Source organism: Falco biarmicus, chromosome 3 (genome assembly GCF_023638135.1).
Source record: "Falco biarmicus isolate bFalBia1 chromosome 3, bFalBia1.pri, whole genome shotgun sequence".
Classification (NCBI taxonomy): Eukaryota; Metazoa; Chordata; class Aves; order Falconiformes; family Falconidae; genus Falco; species Falco biarmicus.
This window is the reverse complement of record NC_079290.1, coordinates 56,870,085-56,897,282: the sequence shown is the minus strand read 5'-3', so window position 1 is coordinate 56,897,282 and position 27,198 is coordinate 56,870,085. Positions and strand designations below refer to the sequence as shown.

Here is a 27,198-nt window from a genome sequence, read left to right as displayed (position 1 = left end):
ACTGCGATTCTCTTCCTCCAACCTGTGATTTAACTGCTCTGTCAGGACTACCTGAGGTATTCAGTGTGAGCGCTGCCTCACAAGGCAGGCAGCAGTGGTTAATTACAGCAGCACTGTTCAGGTACATGAGGCCTGTGGCAGACGAGCTTTGGTTGCCTCTGCTGCAGCAGCTTAAGGCATTACTGCTCTGCCAGTCTGCCCTGGTGGTCTCCTCTCATAACAGCAATAGCAGAAAAAAACAGTCCCATCCCTCTGCTGATGCTAGGTTGGAGCAGGGTTACAAGTGAGTGTGATTTCTAGATTGTAGAGCCAAAAAGCAAAGAAAGAAACCTTCTGTTAACTTCAGAAGTGAGGGTTCACATGGTGTTTTCCCCCACAATTTGAGGACTGATAGATTAAATTACCTGAAGTGTGAACACATGGGTTCACAAGAGAAAGTCTTGTTTAGCTGACTTGATATCCTTTTGTTATAAGGTCACCTGCCTGGTAGATGAGGGGAAGGCAGTGGATGTTGGTTTTGTAAGGCTTTTGATACTGTCCCTCACAGCATCCTTCTGGACAAGTTGTCGAACTGCAGGATGAGCAGGTTCATGGTATGCTGAGTGAAAGGCAGAACCCAAAGGGTTGTGTGAATGGGGTTTTAATCAGCAATCTGGATGCAGGAGCTGAATGCACCTTTAGCGAGTTTGCTGATGATACCAAACTGGGAGGTGCTATTGACTCTTTCGACGGACAAGAGGCCTTGCGGAAGAATCTGGATAGATTGGAGCATTGGACAATGTTTAATGGGATGAAATGTAACAAGTTGAAATGCTGGATTCTGCACCTAGGACAAAGTAACACCAGGTACCAGTATAAACTGGGGGAGGAGTGGCTGGAGAGCAGCCCCGCAGAAAGGGCTCTGGGGGTGCTGGTCGGCACCAGGCTGGTGTGAGTCACAGGGTGCCCGGGCAGCCCAGGGGGCAAACTGCATCCTGGGGGGCATCAAACAACACAACTAGCCAAGAGGTGATCATCCTGCTGTGTTCAGCACTGGTACAGCCTCACCTCGAGTACGGCGTGCGGTTCTGGGCCCCACAATTTCAGAAGGATGTGAAGGTCCCTGAATGTGTCCAGAGGAGGGCAACAGAGCTGGCGCAAGGGCTGGAAGGCATGTCCTGTGAGGAGCGGCTGAGGACTTTGGGCTTGTCTAGCTTGGAGAAGAGGAGGCTGAGGGGTGACCTCATGGCTCTCTACAGCTTCCTGAGGAGGGGAAGTGGCATGGTCAGGCACTTGGACTAGACAATCACTGTAGGCCCCTTTCAGCTGAAATAGTCTATTATTCTATTCTATGTTGGCTCTAAGCCTGTAAAATAGCCATTTTGTGCAATGAGTGGCAAATGCAAGTTTAGGAGATGGGATGAACTCTAAGCATTCATCAGGGGAACAGTTCTGTTGAGGGACCAGAGGCTTGTTAGAGACAACTGAAAATCTGCATGCATTTATTCTGTGTAAAACCAACCAGCCAATGAGCTAATACCCTCTGCCTTCCAAAAGGCCCTAAGCCAACAAGGGTTTTTTTCAGCTGAAAAGTGAATATGAGTTCTTTCCTTAAGGTGTTACTGTATCTAGTTTCCCAGTCTAAACAAAATGCTGATACATACCTGTATCTGTCACTTTCCTCATCACAATATGTTAATTGGATTCAACACCATACGGAATCTTTATCTTGCTTATACCTTTGCTTGTTTTATTTATCTCTGATTTTACTTCAGCTTCTTTTCAAAACTCAAAGCTGTCTTTGCTTTTGCTGCTTATATTTTGATTTTTCTACCTCCATCCTTCTGGGAGTCTGAAATAGTCTTCAGGTACTTACAATTAGATTTTTTTGCTTATTGTTCTAGTACTAATTTTAATGCTGATATATAATCCTGTGGGTGATACTAGAAAAAAATCAGATAGGACCACTAAATGTGCAATATAACTTTAAAACCAAATCTTTCCCCAAAGCTATATCCTTTTCCATTCTCTGTGGTCACTTTTTAAATCCCCGTCTGAAACTGGTGTTTAGAAGTTATTTTGAAGGCTAATTCAGAGAAAAGGTTCAAAAGCTAAAGCTAAAGACCTTTTTGCCTTGCTGATTGGTTAAACACCAAGCAGGTGCACAGAATAAATAATATAATGTATGATTCAAAGAGAAAACACCACAAAATATTTGGGATTCTGGAAAACCTAATCATGTAGCCAATGACAATTTTGCAACTTTTTGTGGCCATGTAGGGCTAGAAATGACAAGAGAACAGAGTTTAGAAATCAGTCATGTAGTCACTGGCAAATGAATATGTCAGATCAGTCTGTCCGCTCTTTACTTTTTACCACACCAATAAAATGATACAAGCTTCTCTATTTTGAGCTATGGAGAACCCCCTCTTAGCTTTTAGGGGAGCATTCACATTCAGTCCAATAGATGCTGGGTTCCAGTTCTTACCTATATTCTTGTGTGTCTAAGCCACCTCTGAAATAATCCAGGCATCTTCAGAGATTCTTTTTTTTTTTTTTTGCAAGTAAATAATCTGATAGAAAAAGTAGGCGAGTAGAAGGAGAGGCAAGGGCTATTGGGATAGACAGAGCAGGAGTGGTCAGAAGAAGGATTATAAGGAGAGAAGCTCCAGGATAATACCACATGCATTGCTGCTGAAGTGTAGCAGCAGACTCTTTTAAGATCTATAATTTAGGCAATACCTTTCTTGGAAAAATAAATGTAAGGGATGAATTATTCTGATTATCTCCAGAACTAATTCCAGTCTCTGACTTTGTTGGTTTTCCTGGCACACATTTCCTAGTTGCAAAAAGGGAACATTACGACCACAGATAGAGCCTTGGTAGATCAACAGATCAAGAACTCTCCAGAGCTTCTGAGAAATTCTGCCATGTACCAAATGTAATAAGCTAGAACAAGCTGCGGGTACTTTTGTATGGGGAGAACTATCTGCAAGAAAACCCAACTGCCTGGCAGTTGCATGCTTTTCTAGGGTGGTATCTGTTAGCATTTTGAGGTTTTCACTGCAGAAGTAGAAATCAGACCCTGCTTGGGAGGGTCTATCGTCAGGACATAATTTCATGTTTGAGGCAACATTCTTTAGCCTTAGCATGGGTTAGGAAGGAATGAATTATGTGAAGAATGCGGTGGTAGTCTGGTGGTTACATCTTCATATTATTCTGCTTTGCTATACATATTGTGGAAAACTACACAAAAGAAATAAGGAAGTGACCTCATAGACTCTTCTAGCTATATTAAAACCACAAAGGTGGAAGGAAGCACAGAAACAGTAAAAATACCCAGGACACAAGAGTATCTGGGATGCCTTTTATCAGCCATTTCCTTGTGGACTGAGAAATGCTATTAGTTTGTCCAGTTCAAACTGTCTGTCCTTTAAGATGGATGTTTTAAAAAGCTGATACAGAACATGGTTAGAGAGACACAAAAAAACCAACAATCTGATGGCCACTTTTAAAATAATCCCATTCTATATATGATTAGCCAGGATGTGTGGAGTTCTTGAGTGTTGTGGGAGTGCTAGGGAGGAGGGTACTTTACGAAGCATTGCAGGTATGTGCTCAAAGTTTGACTAGGTACATCCTCCTGGAAGGATACTCCGAGGAGAGATGCCCGAGGTGGGAATAGCGGGTGGAAGTACCCATTCCCCTCTTTTGCTGACTGGAGCACTTGAACAGCAGCTAAAAAAAGGTCCCGGGCTACAGAAGTACAGCCCCGCTAGGCTCACCTCAACGGCACGCAGGACTCACGCCCACAGTTTGAAAACGGGATTTCAGGGCACAGGAGTAACTGAAAAAGGAGGAAAACGCAACACAGATTTACCTCAGATAGGCCGCGCAAGACTCGGTTGATACCATTTAATTGATAATTCCTCTGTCACTAAAGGACAGGCGATACGAGCAACTCCTCCAGGACGGCGAGGGAAGCGGGCGTTTGGGAAGGGCCTGGCCGCGGGCGCGCCCGCCCTGCCGCTGCCGCCAAGATCACCGCAGCGCCCGGCGGGCCGGGCCCGCGGCCCTCGGGGGGGGGCTCAACGGCGGCCGCAGAAGGAACCGCCAGGCTGGCGGCCCGGATGAGCCCCCGGCAGCTCTGCCGGCAGGGGTAAATAAATCCCCGTTCCCTCCTCCGCTTGCTCCCACTTCCACCGGTACAGGCCCGCAACCGGTTCGGCGAAGGCGGGGCGGCAGCGGCCCCGGAGCGCCGGTCACTGCCCACCTCGGCTCCGCAGGTGGCGCCCGAGCGCCGCGCCGCCTCGGCCGGGCCCCGCCGTGCTGCGGCTGCGCGGAGGCGCCGGGGTGGGCGCGTGCGCGGCGCGGCGCGGGGGGCGGGCACTGGCGGCTGCCGCCGGTCTCCCTGGTGCTGCCGCCGTCGCGGCTGCAGTTCCCGGATGTAGCGGCGGGCGCGCGGGGCCGGCGGTGGTTTGCCGCTGTGGGGTACGGGCGGGCGCCGCGGGCCGGGGGGGACCGCTGCGGCGCTAGGGGCGCGGAGGATGGGTGCGTAGGAAGGTAGGGAGGAAGCGAGCGAGACGAAGAGTCGGCCGGAGACTCCCGCCCATCGGCTCCCGTCGCCCGGTCGCGTCCCCCGGCCCGTCGGAAGGGCCCCTCCCTCCGCCCTCCGCCGCTCACCGTCGCGTCAGGATTGCCCCCCTGCCCCCCGCCCCCCTCCCTCCCTCGCCGGACCGGCACCCGCGGCCCGCGCCCTCCCTCGCCGCGCCCGAGGCAGCCGTCCCCATCGGGGTCCCCCTCCGTCGCCTGCGGGCTGCGCGCCCCCTCCAGCCGCCCCGGGGCCCGGGCCCGCGGGGCGTCGCCGGAATGAGCAGCTCGCGGAACAACCGGGTGATGGTGGAGGGAGTCGGAGCCCGGGTGGTCCGGGGCCCGGACTGGAAGTGGGGAAAGCAGGATGGCGGCGAGGGCCATGTGGGCACCGTCCGCAGCTTCGAGAGCCCCGAGGAGGTGGTCGTGGTGTGGGACAACGGCACCGCCGCCAACTACCGCTGTTCCGGGGCCTACGACCTCCGCATCCTCGACAGCGCGCCCACCGGTGAGCGGCGGCCGGGGGCGGGGCGGGAGGGCAGCGGGGAGCTCGCGCCACCCCGTCGCGGCGGGTGCGGGGGGGGGGGGGGGCGGGCAGCGCCCCGGGGCCCATCACGGGGGTGGGTTGCGCCCCCCGCCCCCCGCGGGTGCCCCCGTCCCTCTGGGCGCTGAGGGGGGGAAGAGGCGCTTACCGACCCCCGCCCTCGCGGGGCTGCGCGCGCGGGGGGCTCCGCGTGCGCGCACGTATGTGTGCATATGCGCGGACTTGGAATAAACGTATAGTGTGTGGCCGTGGGGGGAGGAGGAGTTGGCCGGGGACTTTTTCAATTGAGGTGGGCGAAGCAAAGGTGAGCCGCCGTAGCGAGCCGGCGCCCGGTGTGCCGGGGGTGGGGTGGGCAGTGGAGGGAGAGAACCGGGAGGATTATGCCTCGAGGTTCTGTTTTGTTTGTGTCCCTCCTTCCTCCCCGTGCCCTGCCCCTTCTTGCATTTGTATTTCAGGGCTGGTTTGTACAGCGGTGACGGTCACGCTAAGCCTAGTTGAGGGATATTGTAGGAAAGAGATGTAGCACCTTTTGGCTAGAGGTTATATTAAGTGGCTGAAATTCGGTTTTGTCTTGTAATCTGCTCGTTGCCCCTGGTCTGTACTGCCAGACCTGCTGTGAGATAGTGAAGGTGCCGGGGAAAAAAAATGCATTTGTTCTGTCTTCTGATTACTTGGCTGCTTGATATTTATGCTTTGAATTCAGTCAGTTTGATCCGCACAGACATTATGCGGCAGTGTTAGTGTTGCAAACACTGCAGGGTAATGTTCGTTTTAGCACCTGTTTTTACACTGAAAACTCCCCCGCCAAATAGATCGTTCAGTTTCATCAGAAATACAGCGAGGTGATTTTGGGCTGCACAGGATTGCCTCAGTAATGAGTTGAAGGGGCTGATTGGTTGGGCTGCTTGGATGTACTGCTTTTGTAATGTATCTTTTGCATAGAATATGATGGAGAGACCATGTTTAAGGCAGCTATGTGTAGTGCTACAGAAAGGACAATTATAGCAGTGAGTTGAAGCCAAAAGACTTTTTGAAGAGACAGAATCATGGAATTCATTGGAATGAATTTCAAAAATATTGAAAAGGAAAAAAACTCCACACATTGCACAGTGAGCCTTTGAGATTTAGGTTTTCGGTGTCTGGGTATCTTCCTTTCTCTTGGCTTCATGGCAGGTTTTTTTTTGTTGTTGTTTTGGAGGGTAGATGCTGTTAAAATGAGCTGAAAATCTTTTTGCAATGGACCTGGGAACAAGAAGCTGAGTAGTCTTTCAAGTTGTCAGTCTTTGTCTTGCAGATGTTTATGCTTTGAAACTTCACTTGCATTTGATGTCCTGTAGAAACCAGTGGGACTACTTCTGTTTAAAACTGAAGTGTATGCATAAATGTTGAATATGAGCCTTGAATGCTCGTTATTCTGGTTCTGCTTGACATATTCGCAAACTGACAGTGTCCTGTTAACTGCATCCAGAAGCCTAGACTTAATACTCAATTTTAAGTCTCTGGGTTTTGTTTCTGTTTTTGGTGGTGGTGTGTTGTTTGTTTGGTTTGGTTTTGTTTTGTTTTCCTGCTTTAATCTTTCTAATTTTCAGTTATGTTTATACTTTTGTAATTTCCTACTTCATGTAGGACTGTGTACATTGCTATGGGAAAAACTCATAAGCATTGCTGTTTTCAGGCTTTGCAGAGTGGTATTCCTCTTCCTGAGGTTTTTGCCCAATGTGTGCATTGTCCTTGCGGAACTGCTGCATGGAACTACCCAGGGTTGCTTTTTCCTAGAGGGTGTTATTTTGAGGTCATGATACCTTGGAGATAGAAAGAGTAAAAAATCTGTCAAGTAGTAGCAGCAGAAGGACAACGTTAGTGAAAATAGGATGCTGTCAGTTTGGGCGGAAATCCTCATTTTACTACTGATTCACTTTGTAGTCTTGGGCAAGTCACCTTCTTCAGTTTTCCACCTTGCTGTAATTGCTTACTTTTCTCTGTGGTAGTGATTATCCATTGTTTAGAATAAGGGACTCTGACTTTGGATGGCAGTTTGATACTGTCTTTTAGGGGCATTTAGATAATTTTGATGTAAATTTACAACTGGAAAAGTGGGATTAGGTGGCGGGAATTTCTAATGGTAGCATTAATAATGATGCTGTTGAGCAAGGAAATGTTATAAAATATGGGGTGGTTTTCAGTTGAATACTTAGCACAGTGTTAAATCATGGCTTTTATAGTTTAAAATGAAAAAAATATCTCTGGTTCATAAATCTACAGTCACAACATGATTGTAAGTTTATAGTGAGAATAAATACAAAAATACAGCAGTAGAAAGCCAAATGAAATTATTTATTGCTGGAAGTTCTTTTTATTAGGTATTCAAAGCCAGACTTGATTGTAAGTTCTTAAAAGTGGTGTTTACAGCCAGGGTTGCTGCTTTGATGAGTTTGAGGCCTGTGCAGCCAGAAACAGCAGTGATGCATCCGGAACCTGTTGTGGTACAGAAGTAATGTTTGAAGCTCATAGTATTAAAAAAAATAGACAACCACCAAACAAGCAAAACAAAATCAAAAAAACCCTTACTGAATTTGATACATGTATGTGCATGTGTATGTGAATGCTTTTCCTTTGATTCCAGAACAGTGCTTTATAGGCTTAACGATGTACTGTTCTTGTATTTTAATGGTTGCAGGCTATTACCAGCCTTGTGAAACTATGTTAACTTTTTATAAAACTTAAGTAGCCTAACTAAATACTAACATCTTAGGACAGTCTTCTTTAAAAGAAGAACTAATCAACACTTTACATGAAGTATCTCTTGTAAGCTGTTTGCTTCAGATGCAGTCATCTGGGTAATGAGTGACTTGTGATATGAAGTTTTGTGTTTTGGTTATGTCTACCAAGGTGGCTGTATTAGCTGCCCTTTGGTGATCATATTTATATTGGCCAGCATTTCTTTAAGCAAGACAGAGCAATTGAGAGGGATTAGTAAACTTAAGAATCTGTAAAGAAATTAAATTTCAGTTAGAAGAAACTTCATTTAGGTCCTGTGTAGCAGGCTCCTAAATGGAGTAAGTGGTGGGATGGGCAACCGCACTGCGCTGCTAATGTATCACAATTACTTGCAAATAAAGCTTTTTCCTGTTTTTTCAATTTTGATCCAGGATCTAGGAGTCTTGAGAGTTCTTTTTCTCTGGTAGCATTGTGGAAGAGAAGCAATGGAGTAGTTTTCTGAGCTGCTGAACAGAAACTGAAAGTATATAAACCCAAGCTTTATATTTAGAAGGGAAGGCAGCCTTTTGCCAATGGTAAAGGCTGTACGGTAGCATGTTTGTAGAGAGCATTCCTGACCACCTTCACATAATACTCATGATCATTACAGAAGCATCTTGTGTTTATTCTCTTTCTAAAGTTTTGCTTTCTACAAAGCTTAGGCAAAAATCAATTTGTCATCCATTTCCTATTTTATGTGGTTGGTTCAAAGTAACAATGTTATTTTCCTGCTTAAAATATCTACCTAACTGTGTTTGAATAAGGGGAGGTGGCAGAGGGACTGGGGTCAGGAAATGGAATCTTGACATGGAATTTATCCTGCAGCTAGAGTGAGCATCTATGCAGCATGTACTGTATTCTGCTGATACTGAAAATGTAGGTGCTATCTGATCAGTGGCTTTCTGTACTTGTATTAATAGTTTCCTGTAACCTGAAGAGTTGCATAAATCATCATAAAGTGATGCATGTCAAAACATCTTAAAAGGTAGACCACCTTGCATGATTTATCCTACATATTTATTTGTTCTTGCTTTTAGCACATCAATCAAGTGTAGTTTAAGGCAGATAATAAAAATGTTCTTAGTGGCTATTTGTAAATACTTACAGAACCCCTTACAAGTTAAAAAAAATCTTACAGGTTCATGAGCAGTGGTACTTGGGAAGCCTGTTTTTTGTTGTTGATTTTTGGTTGGGTTTTTTTTTTCATAGACATGTCCTTTGTTCTTCCCGCCCTTCCCCCATGCCTCCTGCACAATAATCCTCTCCCTTCTCGTGTATCTTGTGATATCCTTACCAGATAGGAAATGTGCTTTGGCAAGTCTGGCATCTCTTGTATATAATAATTGTTCAGTCGGTTGCTGCCAGACAAAGTATTTAATAGATGAGTTATGTTTGTGGAGACACTGATTTGAGTTTTCACACAGTTTGTCAGAATCTGATTAATCTCTATGAATTAATTTTTACACTACAGCCAGACTCCAGGCAAACTGAAAAAAAAGGATCTGGAGTGGAAGAATGGGAGCAACAGAACATTGCTATTGCTTTTCTTAGTAGTTTGTGGTTTCCCTTGCCTGATGGTAGCATTGTCATTATGATATGAAAGGATTTTGGCTTTTTCAAGTTCTGTAGAGAGGAAGTCCATTGGAAACCAGATTTTGTTGGTTCTAAGAAGTAATTGACATCACTGACTTCTGTGCTTAACAGTGAGCAGTACGGATACCTCTTGTACATCTTATTTTACTCTTAAAATGTTCTTTTATTGGTCAGCTGTCTACTGCCACCTAATTATCTTTAGTACAAAAAAGATATTTGTAACAAATTCAAATAGCAATTTGAGCAATGCTGCTTCTATTTCCTCTCACAGCTGTAAGAGTGAGCATGGGTTTTAAAAACTTGTAGGCAAAAGCTGTAAAATTGATATATAAATGAGTGGTGAGCTAGGTAATCCAGGGAAGATTTGGAAATGGATGACAAAAATGGAAATAACCATGGCATGGGCATAAAAATAGGAAACTAATGTGAAATGCAAATAATAAAAACACTAATGACAAGTGGAGAGCAGCAATACTAGATTTTATGGTGTACTAAGACTGGAGGAACATTAGGAAATAGCAGGTATTTAAAATTAGGCATAGTGAAAGTTCTCTTCTTATCACCTGGTTTCTTTCATTTTTTTCAGTGCAGTGGAGGATGAAAAAAAACCTGTCTCATTTTGAAATAGTCTGCTCCTAGGAATTTTTGAGAAGTATTTAGAGGTTTAGTTTTTGCATTATCTCATTCTAGAGAGCTAAAGTGCTCTTCTCGTTCACAGCTGGCCAGCTGCAGGGCTGATGTTTGAATTTTGAAGTTTTTATGGCACTTTATGTATTCCGGTAGTTTAATTAAGGTATTCTTTCCAAATAGAAGCTTTGTAAAGTTTGTGTTTCTCAACCAGCCTTTCTTTCAAGGAGTGGAAGTGGTTTATGCGATAGATATGGGTTGCATTTGGGTCAGGATTTCAGTTTGGCTCCAGAACCTACACTTGACCTAGTCTCCTGGTTGCTGCTGTGTACTGTGCTTTGGTTTACATCATGGCATGGTTTTGGAGTGTGAAAACTGGTTTACTTCTTGATGAAAGTAAACTGAAAAATAGGATCTCGGTGCTCATGAGCATCCAGTCCACTGGGCTAGAGCAGAGCTAATCTGAAACATTAGAAATAATGTCTCCATCCTTCCCTCCAAAATATGTGCAATGCCAACATCAGATCATCAGTACTGCATTTTGTTGAGTAGATGGAGACCATGGTGATGCAGACTGTCCACTTGCAGGCTGTGGAGGGCCACAGTGGAGCAGGCATCCACACTGCAGCCTGTAGGGAACCCCACGCTGGAGCAGGTGGACATGCTGAAGGAAGCTGTAGCCCATGGAGAGCTCATGCTTGAGCAGTGTCTTTCTGAAGGACTGCAGCCTGTGAAGAGGACCTAATGCTGGGACAGGGGAAAAGTGTGAAGAGCTATTATGGACTGACCACAATCTCCTGGTCCCTATCTTCACCAAAATTTCTTCACCAAAAGGGTTGTCAAGCGTTGGAACAGGCTGCTTAGGGAAGTGGTTGAGTCACCACCCCTGCAGGTATTTAAAAGACATGTAGACAATGGTACTTAGGGACATGGTTTAGTAGTGGACTTGGCGGTGTTAGGTTAATGGTTGAACTTCATGATGTTAAGGGTCTTTTCCAACGAAAATGATTCTGTGATTCTGTTTCCCCTGGGGAGAAACAGGGAGGAACAAGGGGGAGGGTAGGGAGAAGGTGTTTTAGTTTTTGTCTTTTTCACCATCCTTTTGTTTTTTTAATTGGCTAGAAACTTAATTTTCCCCAAGTCAAGTCTGCTTTGCCTGTAACGGCAATTCGTAAGTGATCCCACTTTTATCTTGACCTACAAGCTTTTTAATTTCATTTTTGCTCCCTGTTCTGTTGAGGAGGGAGAGTGAGAGCGCAGCTGGGTTGGCATATAGCAGCCAGCCAAGGTCAACCCACCACGCTTGTGTACTATACTACCTTGTCCACTTAATTTTCTTTTTTATTCTTTTAACCTTCTTTAAAACATATCACTGATTTAAGTAGTTTGTGTCATGAACGTGAATAAGAGTTTAGCAACCACATTTTGTGATTCAACAAGTAGTACCTTGGCTTACCATCTTTTTTTAGTAGGTGAAGCTTAGTCCCCCTGTCATCAGAGGCATACGAATTATCTCTGGTGCAGTGGTTAAACATTCTGTAACAGGATTACTTGCCTGCTCCTGCCCCGCAATGCTTTGTTTGTTGTGCCAGCAGCGTTGTGCAGCACCACAAGGAACAGGATTGGGAAACCAATTCTGCTGAATATTTTTCCTTCTGGCTGTTTTCCAGCTGGGTGTGTTTCTTGATCCAGTTTACAGCTCAGCTCTGCAAAAACGTTTTGCTGGCATAATGGAAAGAATGGAGCAGCATGGTCAGGTGAGGCACGCGCTGAAGTGGGTGTTGCTGCTTGGATCGTGTCAGGGGATGGATGAAGAAAGGCTGTATCTATCAGGGTGGTGTTTAGGGATCTGTGAGACAGAGATGTGACTCTCAATCAGAGACTCCAGATACAGACATGTACTGTTCTCTTTTTAAGTCCAAGACACTATAGGCAGTAAAATTACTTAGAGTCAAATATCTCTGTTTATTTTTTTTCTTGATCTTTCTTAAGGAAGTTTTTCTGAGCTTTTTCCACAGCGGTTTTTGCCTCACTGTCTAGAAATGTTTAGGTGTTTTAAGTTTTCTGTGAGATGACCTAGTTCTGTATTACACTATTCCTGATTATACCTCTTTTTTGCTGCTTGGACAAATTGAAGAATCCCACAGCACCCAATTTCTTGGTCTTTTACATACAGAATAAATAGGTTCCTTGGCAAACTGTCTTCCCTGAAGTGCAGCAAATGTTAAAAAAATACAATGATGTGTAACTTCTCTGTTTCTATGTGAAATAACAATTTAGCAATCAATTTTTACAAAAAAAGCCAACACCAAAACAACAACAAAACCCACCCTGAGCCCCAAGTACCATAGCTAGTTAGACTTTCTAAGGAAGGCAACAAAATACTAACAGGTTGTCGGAGTCCTTTTAATACATCTGCTCTTGAAAACTACCAAAAATAGTAAAACAGTTCAATACAATTCATAGCAGTGAGGCAGCCACTGCAAGATCATAGCTAATACTGTCTTTGAGTGTTACAGATAATCAATAGAGATCAAAGTTTCAATGTATGTAACAAGAAAAATAGCTTTCTCCTTGATGTTAACCTTCCACATTGGGAACAAGATCATTGATGGAGTTGTATGGGGAGAGGAAATGTATGGGTGATTTCCAAGTTCTTGTTTTGTAGAAAAATAGCATTTTTAGTTTTTACTGGGCAGCAAATACTTTTTAAATGTAGGTTTACTAAAAAGAACGCCTATGTCGTACAAGGCATGTTGTCTGGCAGTTGGAGTTGGCAGATAGCGTTATGAGTTATAGGACTTGGCTGTGCCAAACCTTCAAAATCTCAGCACAGACTGTGGTCAAGGCATGGATGCTGCCTTAGTCTTGCAGCGCTTCAGGAATTGCAGGGATCCTTAACATCAGCAGTTCAGGGGCTTTGTTGTCACCAAAGGCTATCGTTGACAGCCCTGAAGAGCTGCTCAGATCTCTGTGGTGCTGTGTGCAGTCTTTGCTCCAAATGTGTTGCCTTTTCCAGCATTCATCAAATATTTTTTCCGATGTTCATGTGTTGGGAAAATTTTTAATCATAGGTCAAGAAGTCTTCCTAAATACATTTATAATCAAGGCTGGAAGACGGTGGAGTGAGAAGCCTTCTTAGTTAGGAGAAATGGAAGTGAAATGACTTTGTTGGCATTGAGAGGGACCTTGACAGTCTGAAAAAATGGGCCTACAGGAATCTCATGTAATTCAGTAAAGGGAAAGGTCAAGTACTGCACCTGAGGAGGAGTAACCCTTGCACCAGTACAAGCTGGGGACAACTGGCTGGAAAGCAGTGTTGCAGGAATGGATCTGGGGGTCCCAGTGGACAGACAAGTGGCCATGGACCAGCACTGTGCTCTTGTGGCAGTGAAGACCAGTGTCACCCTGGGCTGCGTTAGGAGTATTGCCATTATGTTGAGGGAGGTGAGCCTTCCCATCTACTCAGTACTGGTGAGGCCACACTTGGAGTGCCAGGTCCAGTTCTGGGCTCCCCAGTGCAAGACAGACATATACATACTGGGTGTGCCAAGAGAAGGACTGCAAATGTGTTCTAAGGGATCTTAAAGCATCTGGTGTGAGGAGAGGCTGAGGGATCTGGTGTGTTTAAATACTGATGGAGGTTGTAAAGAGGATGGAGCCACGTTTTTTTTCAGTGGTGTCAAGTGACAGGACAAGAGGCAGTAGGCCCAGATTGAAATACAGAGAGTTTTTTCTTACGCTTAAGTGAAAACATTTTTGCTTTAGGGATATTTGAATGCTGGAACAGGCTATGTTGTGGAGTCCATGTTCTTGGAGGTGCTAAAAACCTGCCTGGGTATGGTCTTGGGCAGCTAGCTCTAGTTTACTCTGCTTTGAGCAGTGGTGGCTGCAGTAGATGGTCTCCAGAGGTTACTTCCAGGCTCAGCTATTACATGATTCTGTGAAATGATCAGACAAGAAGGCATTTCCTTCAGTTTTGCTTCTCCAGCTGTTGATTTTTCTTCACTGCAGGTGGCTCAGCTGTTGGACAGAAGAGGCTAATTCATTTATAGTGAATTTGGCAGTCATTTTCAAAAGCATCCCCTTCTGGAGGGGACAAAACATGTTCTTTTTCCTTACTAATTTCAGAGTGGTCTGGGGTTTTGGCTGTTTTTTTAAGGGTTACTGAGAGAATTCTGTGTTACACCAGGCTTTTACTAGTCATTTTTATCTTGTGCTACAGACTGAATGCCAGTGCTTCTCTCTTCTATTACTCAATTTTTTTCCAAACAGAAGCAGAATTTGTTGTGGTTTTTTTGTTTGTGTTTTTTTTTTAAATACACTTGTAGCTGTTCACGGTATTTAGAATGCGTGGATGGAAACTGTCTGTGACTGATCCCTTTCACGCTGCTATGGCTTGGCAAAACTGTAGCAGTAAGTAGTCTTGAACTCATTTTTTGTGGAAAACTGGCCTGAGCACCTGCTGGTGGGTTACATCTGGTCTATCTTTGACACATTCTTTTGGGAAAAAAGCCAACAACCTGTATAAAGCAGTAAAATGCTTCAAAAATCGTAACAGATTTTCATGAAGCTAATGGCATCTATCCAAGAGAGCCTGATTTTCTCCTATACAAAAAAGAATAGAGATAAATATTTTTTTTTTTTTTTTTTTTTTTTTTTGGTACAGTGGAGAAGATAAGTCAGTGATTTTCAAACTGTCATGCACAGTTGAACACAGTTGCCTTTGTGGTACAAGGTGTGTTGATAGTCTTAATCCAGAGATAAAATTCCAGATTGCATGTATATTTTGAAATACACATTTCTGACCCTTTAACTTGTAGTTAAAGGATTTCTTATTTTCTTTCTGGTTTTTATAAGTGGAAGAAAAAAAACATAGCTTTCTCAGCTTTTAGAACTGAAAAAAGATAGAATGTTTCAGGAACAGACAACTGAAGATAGGAGGCAAAGTCCATTATCTTTTTCCCCTCAGCCTTACAAGCTAATAGGGTATCCTTAGCAGCCTTTCTTTATGGTGAACATTTTAGTATATTGTTTCAAATTATAATAGTGCGCAACAGAAATCTGTGTGGTGACATAGTAACATTGTTAGGTTTTTTTTCTTTTTCTCCCCACAGGCATCAAGCATGATGGGACTATGTGTGATACTTGTCGACAGCAACCCATCATTGGCATCCGATGGAAGTGTGCTGAATGCACAAATTATGACTTGTGCACAGTTTGCTATCACGGGGACAAACATCACTTGAGGCATCGTTTTTACAGAATTACCACACCAGGAAGTGAGAGGTAAAACATAATATTTTTCCCCCATGAAATTAAATAGGAACAGTTAATTGTGGTTAACTTTCAAACTACAGATTCAGTTACTGAAATTTGAATTAGGTAAGATAGTGGCTTAGGTGTAGATTCTGTTACTGGTTCTGACTCTTTGTGAAGGAGGGTAGCTAGGATGGATCTTTGGAGCTTCGAAGACATGGAAATTTTAGAAAGAATGGAGTAGAGTAAAAAGATATGATTATTCATTTTTTTTAACCCCAGTGCAGTCTTCCTAGTTTTTGTGTTATTATATAGCAACTTTAAAACAAAGGCAGTTATCTTTACACAATGTATAATCACAAAATGATTTTTCAATGAGTTCCTGAATGTGAATGTTTAATTAGGACCAAAAATGGTGCAGACAGATTGAGGGAAAATACCCGCCTTGGGGGCTATGAAAAACAGAGTGATCAGGAGACAAAACCTTTGACTTGAACTGCTTACACTGCTCACTACAGAAAGCAGAAAAAAGATGCCATGAAGCATTGTTCTACCCTCACCTTTTGGTTTTCATGTTCTTTTCTTAAGCATCAGTTCTTGTCTCCCAGTGAAGAATTCTGAACAAAATTAGCATTTAGTGTGTTCCTGCATGGCTGTTCTTCTGTTATTGACCTTAAGTAACTTGTCTAAATGCAAAGCCCTTCTGTGTCATGATTTATCTACCAGTTAAATGAGAACAGCGATACTTGCCTGTTACTAAATACTTGGAGAGCTACAGTAAAGCACTGTGCAAAAGCTATATGCTGTGCTATCATCACCTGTGTGGATAACTCTCCAGGATGTTCTTTCATTAAATCATTGGATCCCTTTTTTTAGATATGATACTCTGTTAAATGTCACGTGTGTAATACAACATTTATATCCCCTTCTTAGAGATGTAAGGCTTGCAAATGTGTAGTAATTCAGTGTTGTGTTGTGCTTCTGTCAGTGCTCTTACAGTTAAAGGAAGTGATCAGAGCACACAGAGTTCTTGTATTGTGTCTTGTAGGGACTGTGCTTATTTTCTCAAACATTTGCCTTGAAGTTTAACTGTGGTTCAAATGCCTGGATCAGTGGCTTAGTCAAAAAGTAACTTGTATTTTTTTTGAGATTTATGCCAGCAGATTTAGGTACCAAATAGTATGATAAACTGGGTGTCTCAGTTGTAATGTTTAGTGCAGAACAATACTTAGAAGTTGGATCCAAGAGTAGGTGGTGATGGGTTAGTGTAATTAATAGAGAATAGGTAACAAAACACAAACCAGTTTTTCTATTTATTTTTTTAAAACCTCATTGCTCTTGAGAATGCTGCCAGACTTTTTATATAAAAATATTTTATATTAATATGTATATTAATTTATATTAATTAATAAGAATTGCAGGAAGTCTTTTACATCTTGTCACATTCTCCCTATCTTTGTTTATTCCCATTGAGCTCTGTTTTGCAACTCTTATCTAGAAGGCAGCTTCATCTGCCAAGGAGCTGTTTCTATTGGATAAGCTTAGCTGAGAAAAATTGATTAAAGTTTGAGAGAGGAGAAAAGGGCAAAGCTGTTGAATTTGAGGGATATTTTCATAGGAAAAATGGTAAAAGGCATCTAAGGACGTTTGGATGAAGGAAATCGTAAGCTCTATGTGTTTTATTCTTGTCTGGGATATCATATGGGCAGCATACCAGAGTAGTGTATGTTGGTTTTGTCTGTTTTGTAGGTGTTGAGAACTTTGTAAACTGCTGCTATAAACAACATACCGGTTTGTTTTCTACCACTTTTAGCCATTTTTATCTAAGTAATATAAAATACTTCTATGTGCTCTTTGCATTGATTCCAACAGTTTCACTTTCCTGGTCTGCCATCTGCTGGATGTTAAAAATTTAGCAGGAGGGCTGATACACTTTCTGAAGATGTCAGGAAACATTCAGAATTTCAGCTGAAAAATACTTTTGTCTGACAACATTTTCCAGGCATGAAGTAAGAAATCTGGTTGCGTGCAAATTTGTAGCTTTTGAGATAATTGAGAAGTCAGGAAATTGTTGGTCTCTTTGTATTTGTAAGATAAATACTCAGGAACTGTTCTGTTTGGGCTCATCCACTTCAGTCCTGTTGAAGTCAGAGGGAAAGAAGAGGTTTGCTTTAGAAAAATTACATATTATGACTTAAAAAATGGATGCTGATATATTTAATTAAATTTGCCAAGATATGCTCTAAGAAGTGCGTACAAAATAAACTAAGACATGGAGGGGAAAGAGATGTAGTTCTTAATAGCATAATTCTGAATAAAAATAGCAGGGCAGTTGCAGGACAGTACTGTTGGCCTAGGGACATCTAAGAGAAACAGAAGTGTGTTGCTTATATGACTCTGTGTTTCTTCAATGATTTCAATGATATGAGTACAGATCTATATGTAAGTCGTTACAAGATTGTTGCTGGTAGTAGGTGGTTTAGAGAAGAAATTATCATTAGAATGAAAAACTATCACATACAAAATAAATGAGATTTGGAAAGGTCATGGGTTTTTGTCTTATGGGCTGCTGTTAGAGTTGATAATTGAATGGATGCGATTCATGCACTGAAATCTGCATTTGTAGGTTTATTTTTGTTTCAAGATGCTTTCCTTCCTTCCCATCCTCAAAGATTAGTTTTCCACTTTCTTTGTTATCTTGACGTTTGTGGGTTCTTCTTTTAATAACTTCAGGGTATTGTTGGAGTCTCGCCGTAAATCAAAGAAAATTACAGCAAGAGGAATCTTTGCAGGTGCCAGGGTGGTGCGAGGAGTTGACTGGCAATGGGAAGATCAAGATGGTGGGAATGGGCGTAGAGGAAAGGTAAAAATAAATATGGTTTAAATAAGATGATGTGTTTCTGTATGCTCATGTAATAGTCTCAGTGGCCTTCCTAACTGTAGAGTAAAAATATCATCATAAAAACTAGTATTTTACTTTGCTGGACATCTTTAAATCTTGCTCTGTTACGCTCAAGCATCTAGAAAGAGGAGGGGATGTATACCATGAATGGTTCTCCTAAATTTAAATTTACATTTTTACAATACCAGCACTAAATTTTCAACACTGCTAAATTTTTGTCTTGGTTGCTCTGTTTAAGAGTGACTTGTTAAAACATTAAGATCTTGGACATATTTCAGCACTGGTATAAAAACAGCTCTTGAGAATTGCCCTTTCTGGTCATCACTGCGTTCTGTAGTCTGCTGCGTGTGGGTCAGCGCATTTGTGTATGGCTTGCACTTGGCTTTCAGTGCTTGCACCCTGGATTTTTGTTTCTCAGCTAATAATTATAGGGACTTTTTCCTGTTTAAATTTAAAAATTTTGCAAGTGTTGGATGTGGATATTATATTACTGGCTTAGCTCATTATATGTGAGCATGTTTGATGTAGTTGTATAATAAAAATACTTGGATTTGAAGATTGCATGGGATGATATGTTGCTAATCGTAATCTTTGCAGATTTTCTGTTTACAACTTAAATTTACTTTGAGAACTAATGAAGGCTTATTAAAAGTCATAGGGAGTGTAAAATATACTTTTATCAGAAAACATGAAATATTATGGAAGGAGAATTGGATGCCCTTATGTCTTGGTGAACTGATGTGGTTGTTTTGTTACATTTATTTTTAGTACACTTAAGCAGTATTTAAAGTAAAGTGAAAAGTTCGTGAATAAGATATTTAGCCTGTTTTATATCCTAGATATTTATGGAAGCATTAGGACTTTGGAGGATTTAATTTTGAATTTTATTGAGAGGAAATAATAAAGTTAAATCTCTTAAAGCAAGAGATACTCAGTGCAGCTTTTTTCATCTTGATTATTTACCCCTTGCTGTGAATTTGGCAAGTTACTTTGAAATCTCTGAAACTCCGCAAATTAAGAGTCTTAGCCTTCATTGTCTGCTTTAAGTACTAAACTTGAATTAGTGGGATTATTTGCAAGCTGAAAAAATGTATAAATGCATATAAATATTTTTAATGAGGAAAAGCAGATGGTATATAACAGTAACAGCTTTTAAATAAATACAAATAAGAAAAGACAAATTATGGAAATCGATTATTTTGAATAATGGAAGTGTTTTCAAGATTTGGTGCATGGCCTCATGATTTCAGAAATGTCAGGGAAAAGTGCTTTTCACTCTCCTCCTTTTGGACTGCTGTTAAAAAGATTGGTGCTGGAAATAAAACTGTCTCCTAACATAGTCTGCTGCCACCAGACTAATGCAGGTTAAACCAGACAAATTGAAGCAATTAAAATAGTTTTCATCCTGTTTTTCTTAGTAAAATGCTGCTGCTAGTAAGAACATGTGAAAATCTGTTTTATGGTGCTTTAACAGTTCAGATTTTGTTCTTATGCACTTAGGTTGCCTACCAAATACACAAAAGAAAAATAGGCCTACAAAGTATATATTCAGGCTCCCATCTTACTAAGACACCTAGGGAACACTTCTATCAAATAGAAAACAGCTTCAGAATAAATCTAAAGTCCATAAAATTGCTGTATCCTGAATTACTCTGAAGAGATGAATAAAGTTATAAGTTCTCATTGTGCTTCTAAGTCTTTGTTCTAGAAACAATTTTCTTATTTTTAAAAATGAATAGGTAACTGAAATCCAAGATTGGAGTGCGTCAAGTCCACATAGCGCAGCATATGTTCTTTGGGACAATGGTGCTAAAAACCTTTACAGAGTTGGCTTTGAGGGCATGGTAAGTATAAAAGAACACAAAGGGTAAAATGCATAGTGGGGGAAGGGTAGTAAGAATAACTTGTTGTGCTTTATTATCCTGCTTTTGTAATATCCTTTGTCAGTTTGCATGCTGTTAGTCAGGTCATTGTGAATTCAGCTGTATGGATCATGCATATGTATTAGTAAAAGAAATCTGATCTGGGAATTTATAAAACATGAATAACTTAAAAGTTAAGGGCTGGTTTCTGCCAGAGTATGGTAAATTTTTACATCTCATACAAGATTATCTTACTGTGCTACTATTGTGCTTAAATTAAAATTCAGAAAAGTAAAAAGAAGCTTAGTTACAAACTTTTTGAAGACCTTGTTTCTTTTAACTCCTGAACTCTTCAGCACACTTCAAATTTTGGTGTGATTATTGCAAGATTTGCAGGTTTTAAATTACTGGCAACACTCGGAATCCTCTTGAAAGCAAATTTTTTTTTTTCTTCTTTTTTAAACGGAAAGGTGTTGAATGAAGTTACAGTCTTAATTTGCTTTAGCACTAAATTTTTCTCTTTTAACTTCCTGGCTTCTACAGCTACTTCTATAGCTTTAGAGAGAAAAGGTTGGAGTCTGACCTATAAGTGCCTTCTGTTTCTGGGCTTTGTTATCCTAATGTGGGTCAGGGAAAGGTTACTTTGATTATCAGCTGTTTATAACATCTTAATTAGCATTTTCTTTGCATGATTTTTGTTTGATACTGCAGGGAAAAGTCATGTTAACTTAACGTTGAAGAGTTGTCAGATGTGTATCAGTAATAAAATGTTTAACGATGAGTGGTCTGCTCTTTTGAAAGTAGAATATATTGCCTTATAGCTTCACTTGAAATAAAGTTTATTCTTAAAATAAAAAATAAATACTAAATACCACTTGCAGTGAATATGTATTTTACTGTCAGGTTTAGAGTGAACATCTTCAGTGCAGGTCAGTTTTTCTGATGCATAAGGATATATTAAGGATGAAATATAAGTCAGTATTGAATTAGATGCTTCATGGTCTGTCTGTCCCATTCTAAAGAAAATTCTTTAACTTTCCCTTTTGTCAGTCTATATATGCAGCATGTTGTAGTTGGTATTTTCTCTCCTATTTGTGATGCATGGAAAAGGAACAAAATTACAGAATAGAAGCTGTTATTTAAAGCTCATGAATAGACTGTCAGAAAGTTCATCTAAAGTTGGGACAAACTTGTTTTGAGACTTAGAAATCGGTTAAGAACATTCAGAGAATGTGGAATCAATGATAGGAGTATGTGGCCCTGTAAATACAGCTGGGAAGAGACCCCTGCTTGCAAATGAATAACAGTTGACTCAAATGCAAATGGTGCTGATTAAAGAAACACAGCTTATTATTGTAAGGCAGGGTTGCTTGTTTGATAGCTGACAGGCTGCATCTGGTTCTCAAAATTAATCTATCTGGCCTGTCAGCTTTTTCTTGGGAGAGATGAAGATTGGCTGGTGGCACAGCAGGTGCTGGCTGAAAACTTGCATTTATTTGTGGTCAGATCCTTAGTGGATTTGTTTGCTGTTGCTGTGTTTACATACACAGTGGATAAGAGAGGTGCACCTTGCCTTTCTTTGTGAAACCTGTCATTTAAATCTGGAAGTTTCTACTGCCACAGGCCACAAATTCCCAAACTGAAATCTGTTTCTATGATGCTCTTAGGTTGAATAATGCGTTCCCTGTGTCTGTAGTAGGAATAAAGTACTGTTGGCTATAATATTATTATTGACACTGCTTGCATTTCATATCTGTATATTCAGATACTAAAGCCAGATGGAGCTGCTAACCACATTACCTCCTTTAGGAATACGTGAACATACCCCTTTGCAATAAAAGGATATGCTATGTGGAATTGGAGAGTTAATGAGAAGATTGTGATTTAGCTTTTTGGACTTGTCTGTTATTTATTTCTTTGCATCCTTGGCTGTGTGATATGAAGCTGGTAACTTCCATTGGTTTTCAATAAGCATTATATTCTACTGCTTATTAATAGAATGATTTTGCTGTAAAAACTTGAAACAGTACCATCAGCAGGAGTGCCCTAAATCAGTTTTATCGGGAATACCAGGAATCAGTTTTATGCTATGAAATCTCTTTGCCTTTTTTGCTGTGATTAACCCCCTCCTTTTGTTTTTCATTATGGAGGATCTTGCTTTCATCTGTGTAGCCTCTGAAAGAACTGAAACTAGTTATCTGTCATTGTCACAGTAATCTGTAAGCCATCTGTGTTTGTGTACTTTTGTCCACAAATTCTGAATAATTGAGTGCATAAGGGAAAATGAGAAGATTCCTTGCCCTTGTGTTTTTGATGTTGCTTAAAACTTTCTTATTCTGATTGACACCCAATGTCTGTTCATCAACATTTGGGTTACCCAAAGATAATCCTTGAAATTAGAGGATTTTAAGAATAACTGAATGACTTTTTTTTTTTTTTAATAAAACCAAGGTAAATGTCTTAGCATGCTAAGCATTTCAGGCGTGTGTTACAAAATATATAGAAATGTGCTTTCTGCTGCAATTACAACTGTTAGATCTCTAACATAAGCCAAACCTTCAGCTGTAGTCTTTTATCTTGGCCCCATTATATTCAGGATTAGGGGTTTAAGATGGAGCAACAAGTATCTTCATTATTTTGTTAAGTTCTATCTAGTGCTGATCAAAACTTATTTAAAGCACACAAATGTGAATTTGGGCTGCTTTTACACATTTGGCAGATGTTTTCATTACATTATTCACAATGTAGCCAAAGTTAGGTGGCTAGTTGTTTTGGAGCCCAGAGAGAGAGGGAAGATTTTTGTATACTTTGTGCATTTATTTGCACTTGTCAGCAGACTTTGTTTTGCTTCTTGTTTATGTAGTCTTATTCCTGTACATATATCTTGCAGTCTCAACCAAGCCATGTTTTTCATCTCTCCATAACTGAGTTGCTTAGAAACATATTTCTGTTAAGCAGAAACATACTTACTGATCCTTTTCCAATTTTATTATTTACAGTATTAACCCACAGGGAAGACTTGAAATTATTTCCTTCAAAAAAAGAAAGGTTACACACTGAAAGTTTTTATAAGTGCCTATAATAGATAGATGGTATGATCATAAACTGTTCACTCGGGATTTGCCTGAGGTCTGATCTCCTTTGTAAGAAGCTGTTGCTGTTGTTTTTATACCTCACGCTTCTTTGTCATTTCAGTCACTTTCTCTACCATCTTCTATTTTCTCTATTTATTGATTTCACTTTTCTCAGCTTCACGAAGGTGAAAATTATTTGAGTTCATTAAGTTCGAAATATGGCATTTCTTGTAAACCTTTAGCTAAAACTTGAGGGTTTATCCAGTCCCTTGTCTTAATCAGTTGACAAAGCAGCATGCACTGGGCTTTCTCCATTTGCCCTGTAAAGGCTTATTTCCTTGCCAAAAGCTCTTGTGAGTTTAAAGACTTAAAATGACCTTTAAAGGATGTATTCATAGCTGCCTCAGACACCTGCAGCTGTGCACCATTCCTGCTGCTGTATCTGTAGATGAGTTTTAATTTCTCTCCAGGTATTGCTGCTGGTGTTAGAGATGCTATTTCAGTGACCCTGGATCAAACATGCTTCTTAGCAGCACACCTAACTTTCTTATCAAGTCTGTAGACTCCCCTCCCTGATGGATGGCATTCCATATTGATTGGAATAACTTCATAGTTATTCCAGTTGGCAGCTGTTCCTTCAGCGTTGTTTTGCTTTACAAGGTCAAGGATGATGGTGCTTTTACACCATCTGCCAACACTGCTGACATTGCTGTAACGTAAATTTCTGCATTCCCTGAAGTTTTTATGATGATGAAATTGACTTACCGTCCAATTATACCATTGAAAGAAGAGCAGCAAAATAAAGTTGCTTTCTGTATTTCGAGTTTGACTGAGCTGGAATGCAAACGAGTTTTTCAGCAAGTCAGAAGGTAGATGCTGGACCAGTGTTCTCACTGTAGGCAAAAACCATTATTACCCACTGCTCGTGCATCAGCTGTTATTACTGATCCGAAAGTCCTGCTGTGCGATGTTTTGTGCTCATGCTCTTCCTTGAGTTTTCCATTATAATGATTTTCTGCTCAACTGGGGCTTCTGTGTCTTCTCTAACTAAACACAAATTCCACAAAATCTATAGCTTGCTCTTCTGTTTCTTGAAATAATCCTCTTCGGGGTTCATTGATTTCTCCATCAAGTTAGTATGTAAAAGCTTATGTTTTGTTTTCATCTTTGCATGTTTCCACCATGTGTTTATACCCAGCTTCACAGTAGTTAGTTCTTTTTCTGTGCACAGTGTCACCGTGAGTCTAAAACATGCATTATAACATCCCTTGTGTTTTGGTACATTCTCGTTTGCACTTGTACATCTCGTCTCCAAATGATCTGCTATTTCAGTCCATGTACAAGACTCAGAGAGACTCCTATAACTGGAAAAGCCCCAGTGGGGTTCTCTGAAACGCGGTACAGCAGAGCTGGCCAAGCAAGCACGAGAGCTGGAGCAGCAGTGCACTGGCAGCCTGGTGTGGCTGGGCTTCGGCTGTGTCTGTGCTCCATCCTCACTAGGGGGGCCTCAAGCCACACAGTCCCCATGGGAGGATGACCAGGAGCTTAACACTCCTGATTTTTTACTTAAACTACTTGGGCAGGAGAAAGCTTGTTTTCCTTTCCTGGTAAATACAGTAGTTGAGTGCTAGAAGTAGAATTATACTTGCTTACCCAGCTTTCATGGTACTGAAGTACAGCTAAGTACTGTTTCCTATCTTAAAACTTTAGGATCTTTTTTAGGTTTGGTTATGGTTTGTAAGGCATTTGCAGGCCTATATCCTGTTGATGTTAATTTTCTTAGTGCAGTTTGTAAAGTTGCTGAAGGAACTGTTTGCTGTATATAGGTGTTAGTTTCATACTGCCTTGATTGCTGCCAGTGCCTCACCTTTCTGTGCATTTTGGGTCCTCAGTTTTTTCATGAAGGCTGATGTAAAAGAGATAAACATGTTGCCTTGCTTTTTTGTAGTACTTAGATCAGACTCTTGGTTTGCTCCACAGTGATCTAACATTGACTACATCATGTAAGTGAAAGGAAGGCAGATGTGAAGCTGAGGTTGAACATCAAGCTACCACTTAGTTTTGCAACCAAGTATATCATTATGCTCCAGAAATAAACTATGTGCAGAGCATGGTACAGGCAGGGTAAAAAGAGAGTGCAGATTTTTAGGTTTCTGGATTTGTTTGTGTTTGGTTTATTCCTTATAAAATTTAAGGCATCTTAACCTGCTTCCTAATAATTTCTGCTGTGAGGTAATAATTAGCCTTTTACTGAATATTTTATTTCTTCCGCTAGGTTTTAGACATCAGCCTGCTCTGTATATTAACGCTTGCTGTAACTCAAGCAATCTTTCACACAGATTCTGCCTGGCTGGGAGGAGAACAGTTCAGAAACCCTCCCCTGCTCTGTTCTTCATGCTCTGAAAGAATGTGAAAACAGTTCTTGCATGTATGCCCCTTCTTGACTCCTGCACGGACAGCTGGCTGTTGCGTGACACGGAGAGTTTGTATTCAGTGGGTGAGACCAAGTGCTCCCAGGCACATTAAATCTGGGTTGGTCTGGGGGCATGAATGCAGTTGCCATCTGGAGCAGCCCCTTTGTCCTGGGCTGAGTTAAGCCTGGCACCTGCCCGCCGGGCGGCAGCATTTTGTGGCAGCCCTGCTGCTGGCAAGCTGCACAAATGCTTTATCTTTCTCAGATTTCCTACAGAATCTGGAGCCGCTAAATCTCAATATTTTCATCTGGCTGTTTTCATCGCTTTTTCAAAGTGACAGTACATTCTTCATAGATCAGGATATACACTGAACTCCGTATTGTTTCTGGCCACTTAGCAGTTACAGGTCACTGTGGGTATTGTGTTCATCAGTGCCTTGATGATTTGGAAGATGTGAGAGTGTTCATTTTAATCCTTTTGCAGGGGCACAATCTGTCATTTATTCGACATAAATAAATGTCTTATTTATTTGAGAATATACAAACTCGAAATACAGAAAATCTTGGGTATGGGTAAAATAATTATTAAAGTATTTAGTTCTGGTTGATTATATCATAACAACCACCAATCCTCTTATTTCCTCCCCCATCCCATAGAATATTCTGACACATTTTGAAGTTTCCTGTCTCCTTCCCAACTCATCGTGCACACAAAATGCCCTTTGTTTAGTGAGAATGGTTCCATAAGGAGCAACGGCAGATGGTAGCCATTTGGCTTTAAGGGTTACACAGGGGAAAAAACTAGAGGAAAGGAGAATTATAGGAACTGCACTGGTTTTATGAAGAGGAGTGGTTGTCACACTTGAAACTCTTGTTTCTCGGTTAACATCCAGCAGAGTCTTTCTGGAGGATGAGTGTTAGAACTTTTTTTAAAAGGTCACATCACATTTAGCTCAGCATTTTTTTAAAAAAAATAAAGTAATATCCTTGTGTTCCGTATATTCCTCCTAACTGGAAATTCTTCATTTTTTGGAGTTTAGGTGCCAGGTTTTCTCAAAGTTGTATCTAATACACCTGTCAAAAAGGGTTGGGAAGAGAGGGCAGCACTGGCAGGCATTAAATGATAGGTAGGTCCAGGAAAGGCTGTAGCCTTGAGCACTGTCTGCAGGTTTAGTTTTGGTTTTTGTTTCCTTGCTTGTGTTCACAGACTTCTTTTAAGAGGAAAGATAGCTATAGAACAATGCAAAGGAACTTTGCGTTACTTTAATACCTTTCTTTTGACTTGAAAATATCTCATCCTTTATAGCCTTTTATATCGCTAAAGGTTATTAAAATCTTTGAGAGTGTCAAGGCTGATGGATTGGAAAGTATTTGAGATTTTCTGCATCAGTAATGAATTCATGGGGTATGGTTTTTGTACACATAATGTTCAGCCTTTCTAAGTTAAGTGTATTTCAGTTCTAGTTTCATTGACCTGCAGACTCAGTCAGTGAGGACTAAAGTTGTCTCAATCTCTCTCCGTAGTCTGACCTGAAATGTGTCCAAGATGCAAAAGGAGGCTCTTTCTACAGGGACCATTGTCCTGTGTTAGGTGAGTT

At 41.1% G+C, this 27,198-nt stretch overlaps 1 protein-coding gene across 8 annotated transcripts in view; it reads left to right on the top strand.

The window, feature by feature from the left end:
• The first annotated feature begins 4,433 nt into the window (after positions 1-4,433).
• The window catches only part of MIB1 (MIB E3 ubiquitin protein ligase 1), an 83,086-nt gene continuing 60,321 nt past the window's right edge, over positions 4,434-27,198 (top strand). For 4 of the 8 annotated variants that reach the window (XM_056330849.1, XM_056330848.1, XM_056330851.1 and 1 more), the window contains exons 1-5: positions 4,436-5,077; positions 15,208-15,379; positions 18,083-18,212; positions 19,991-20,095; positions 27,125-27,191. In XM_056330849.1, the coding sequence (XP_056186824.1) occupies positions 4,849-5,077; positions 15,208-15,379; positions 18,083-18,212; positions 19,991-20,095; positions 27,125-27,191 (703 nt within the window). In that variant the 5' untranslated portion in view covers positions 4,436-4,848. Of the gene's footprint in view, positions 5,078-15,207; positions 15,380-18,082; positions 18,213-19,990; positions 20,096-27,124; positions 27,192-27,198 lie in introns of all 8 variants that reach the window. The other 4 variants (XM_056330853.1, XM_056330852.1, XM_056330847.1 and 1 more) reach the window with 2 other exon arrangements.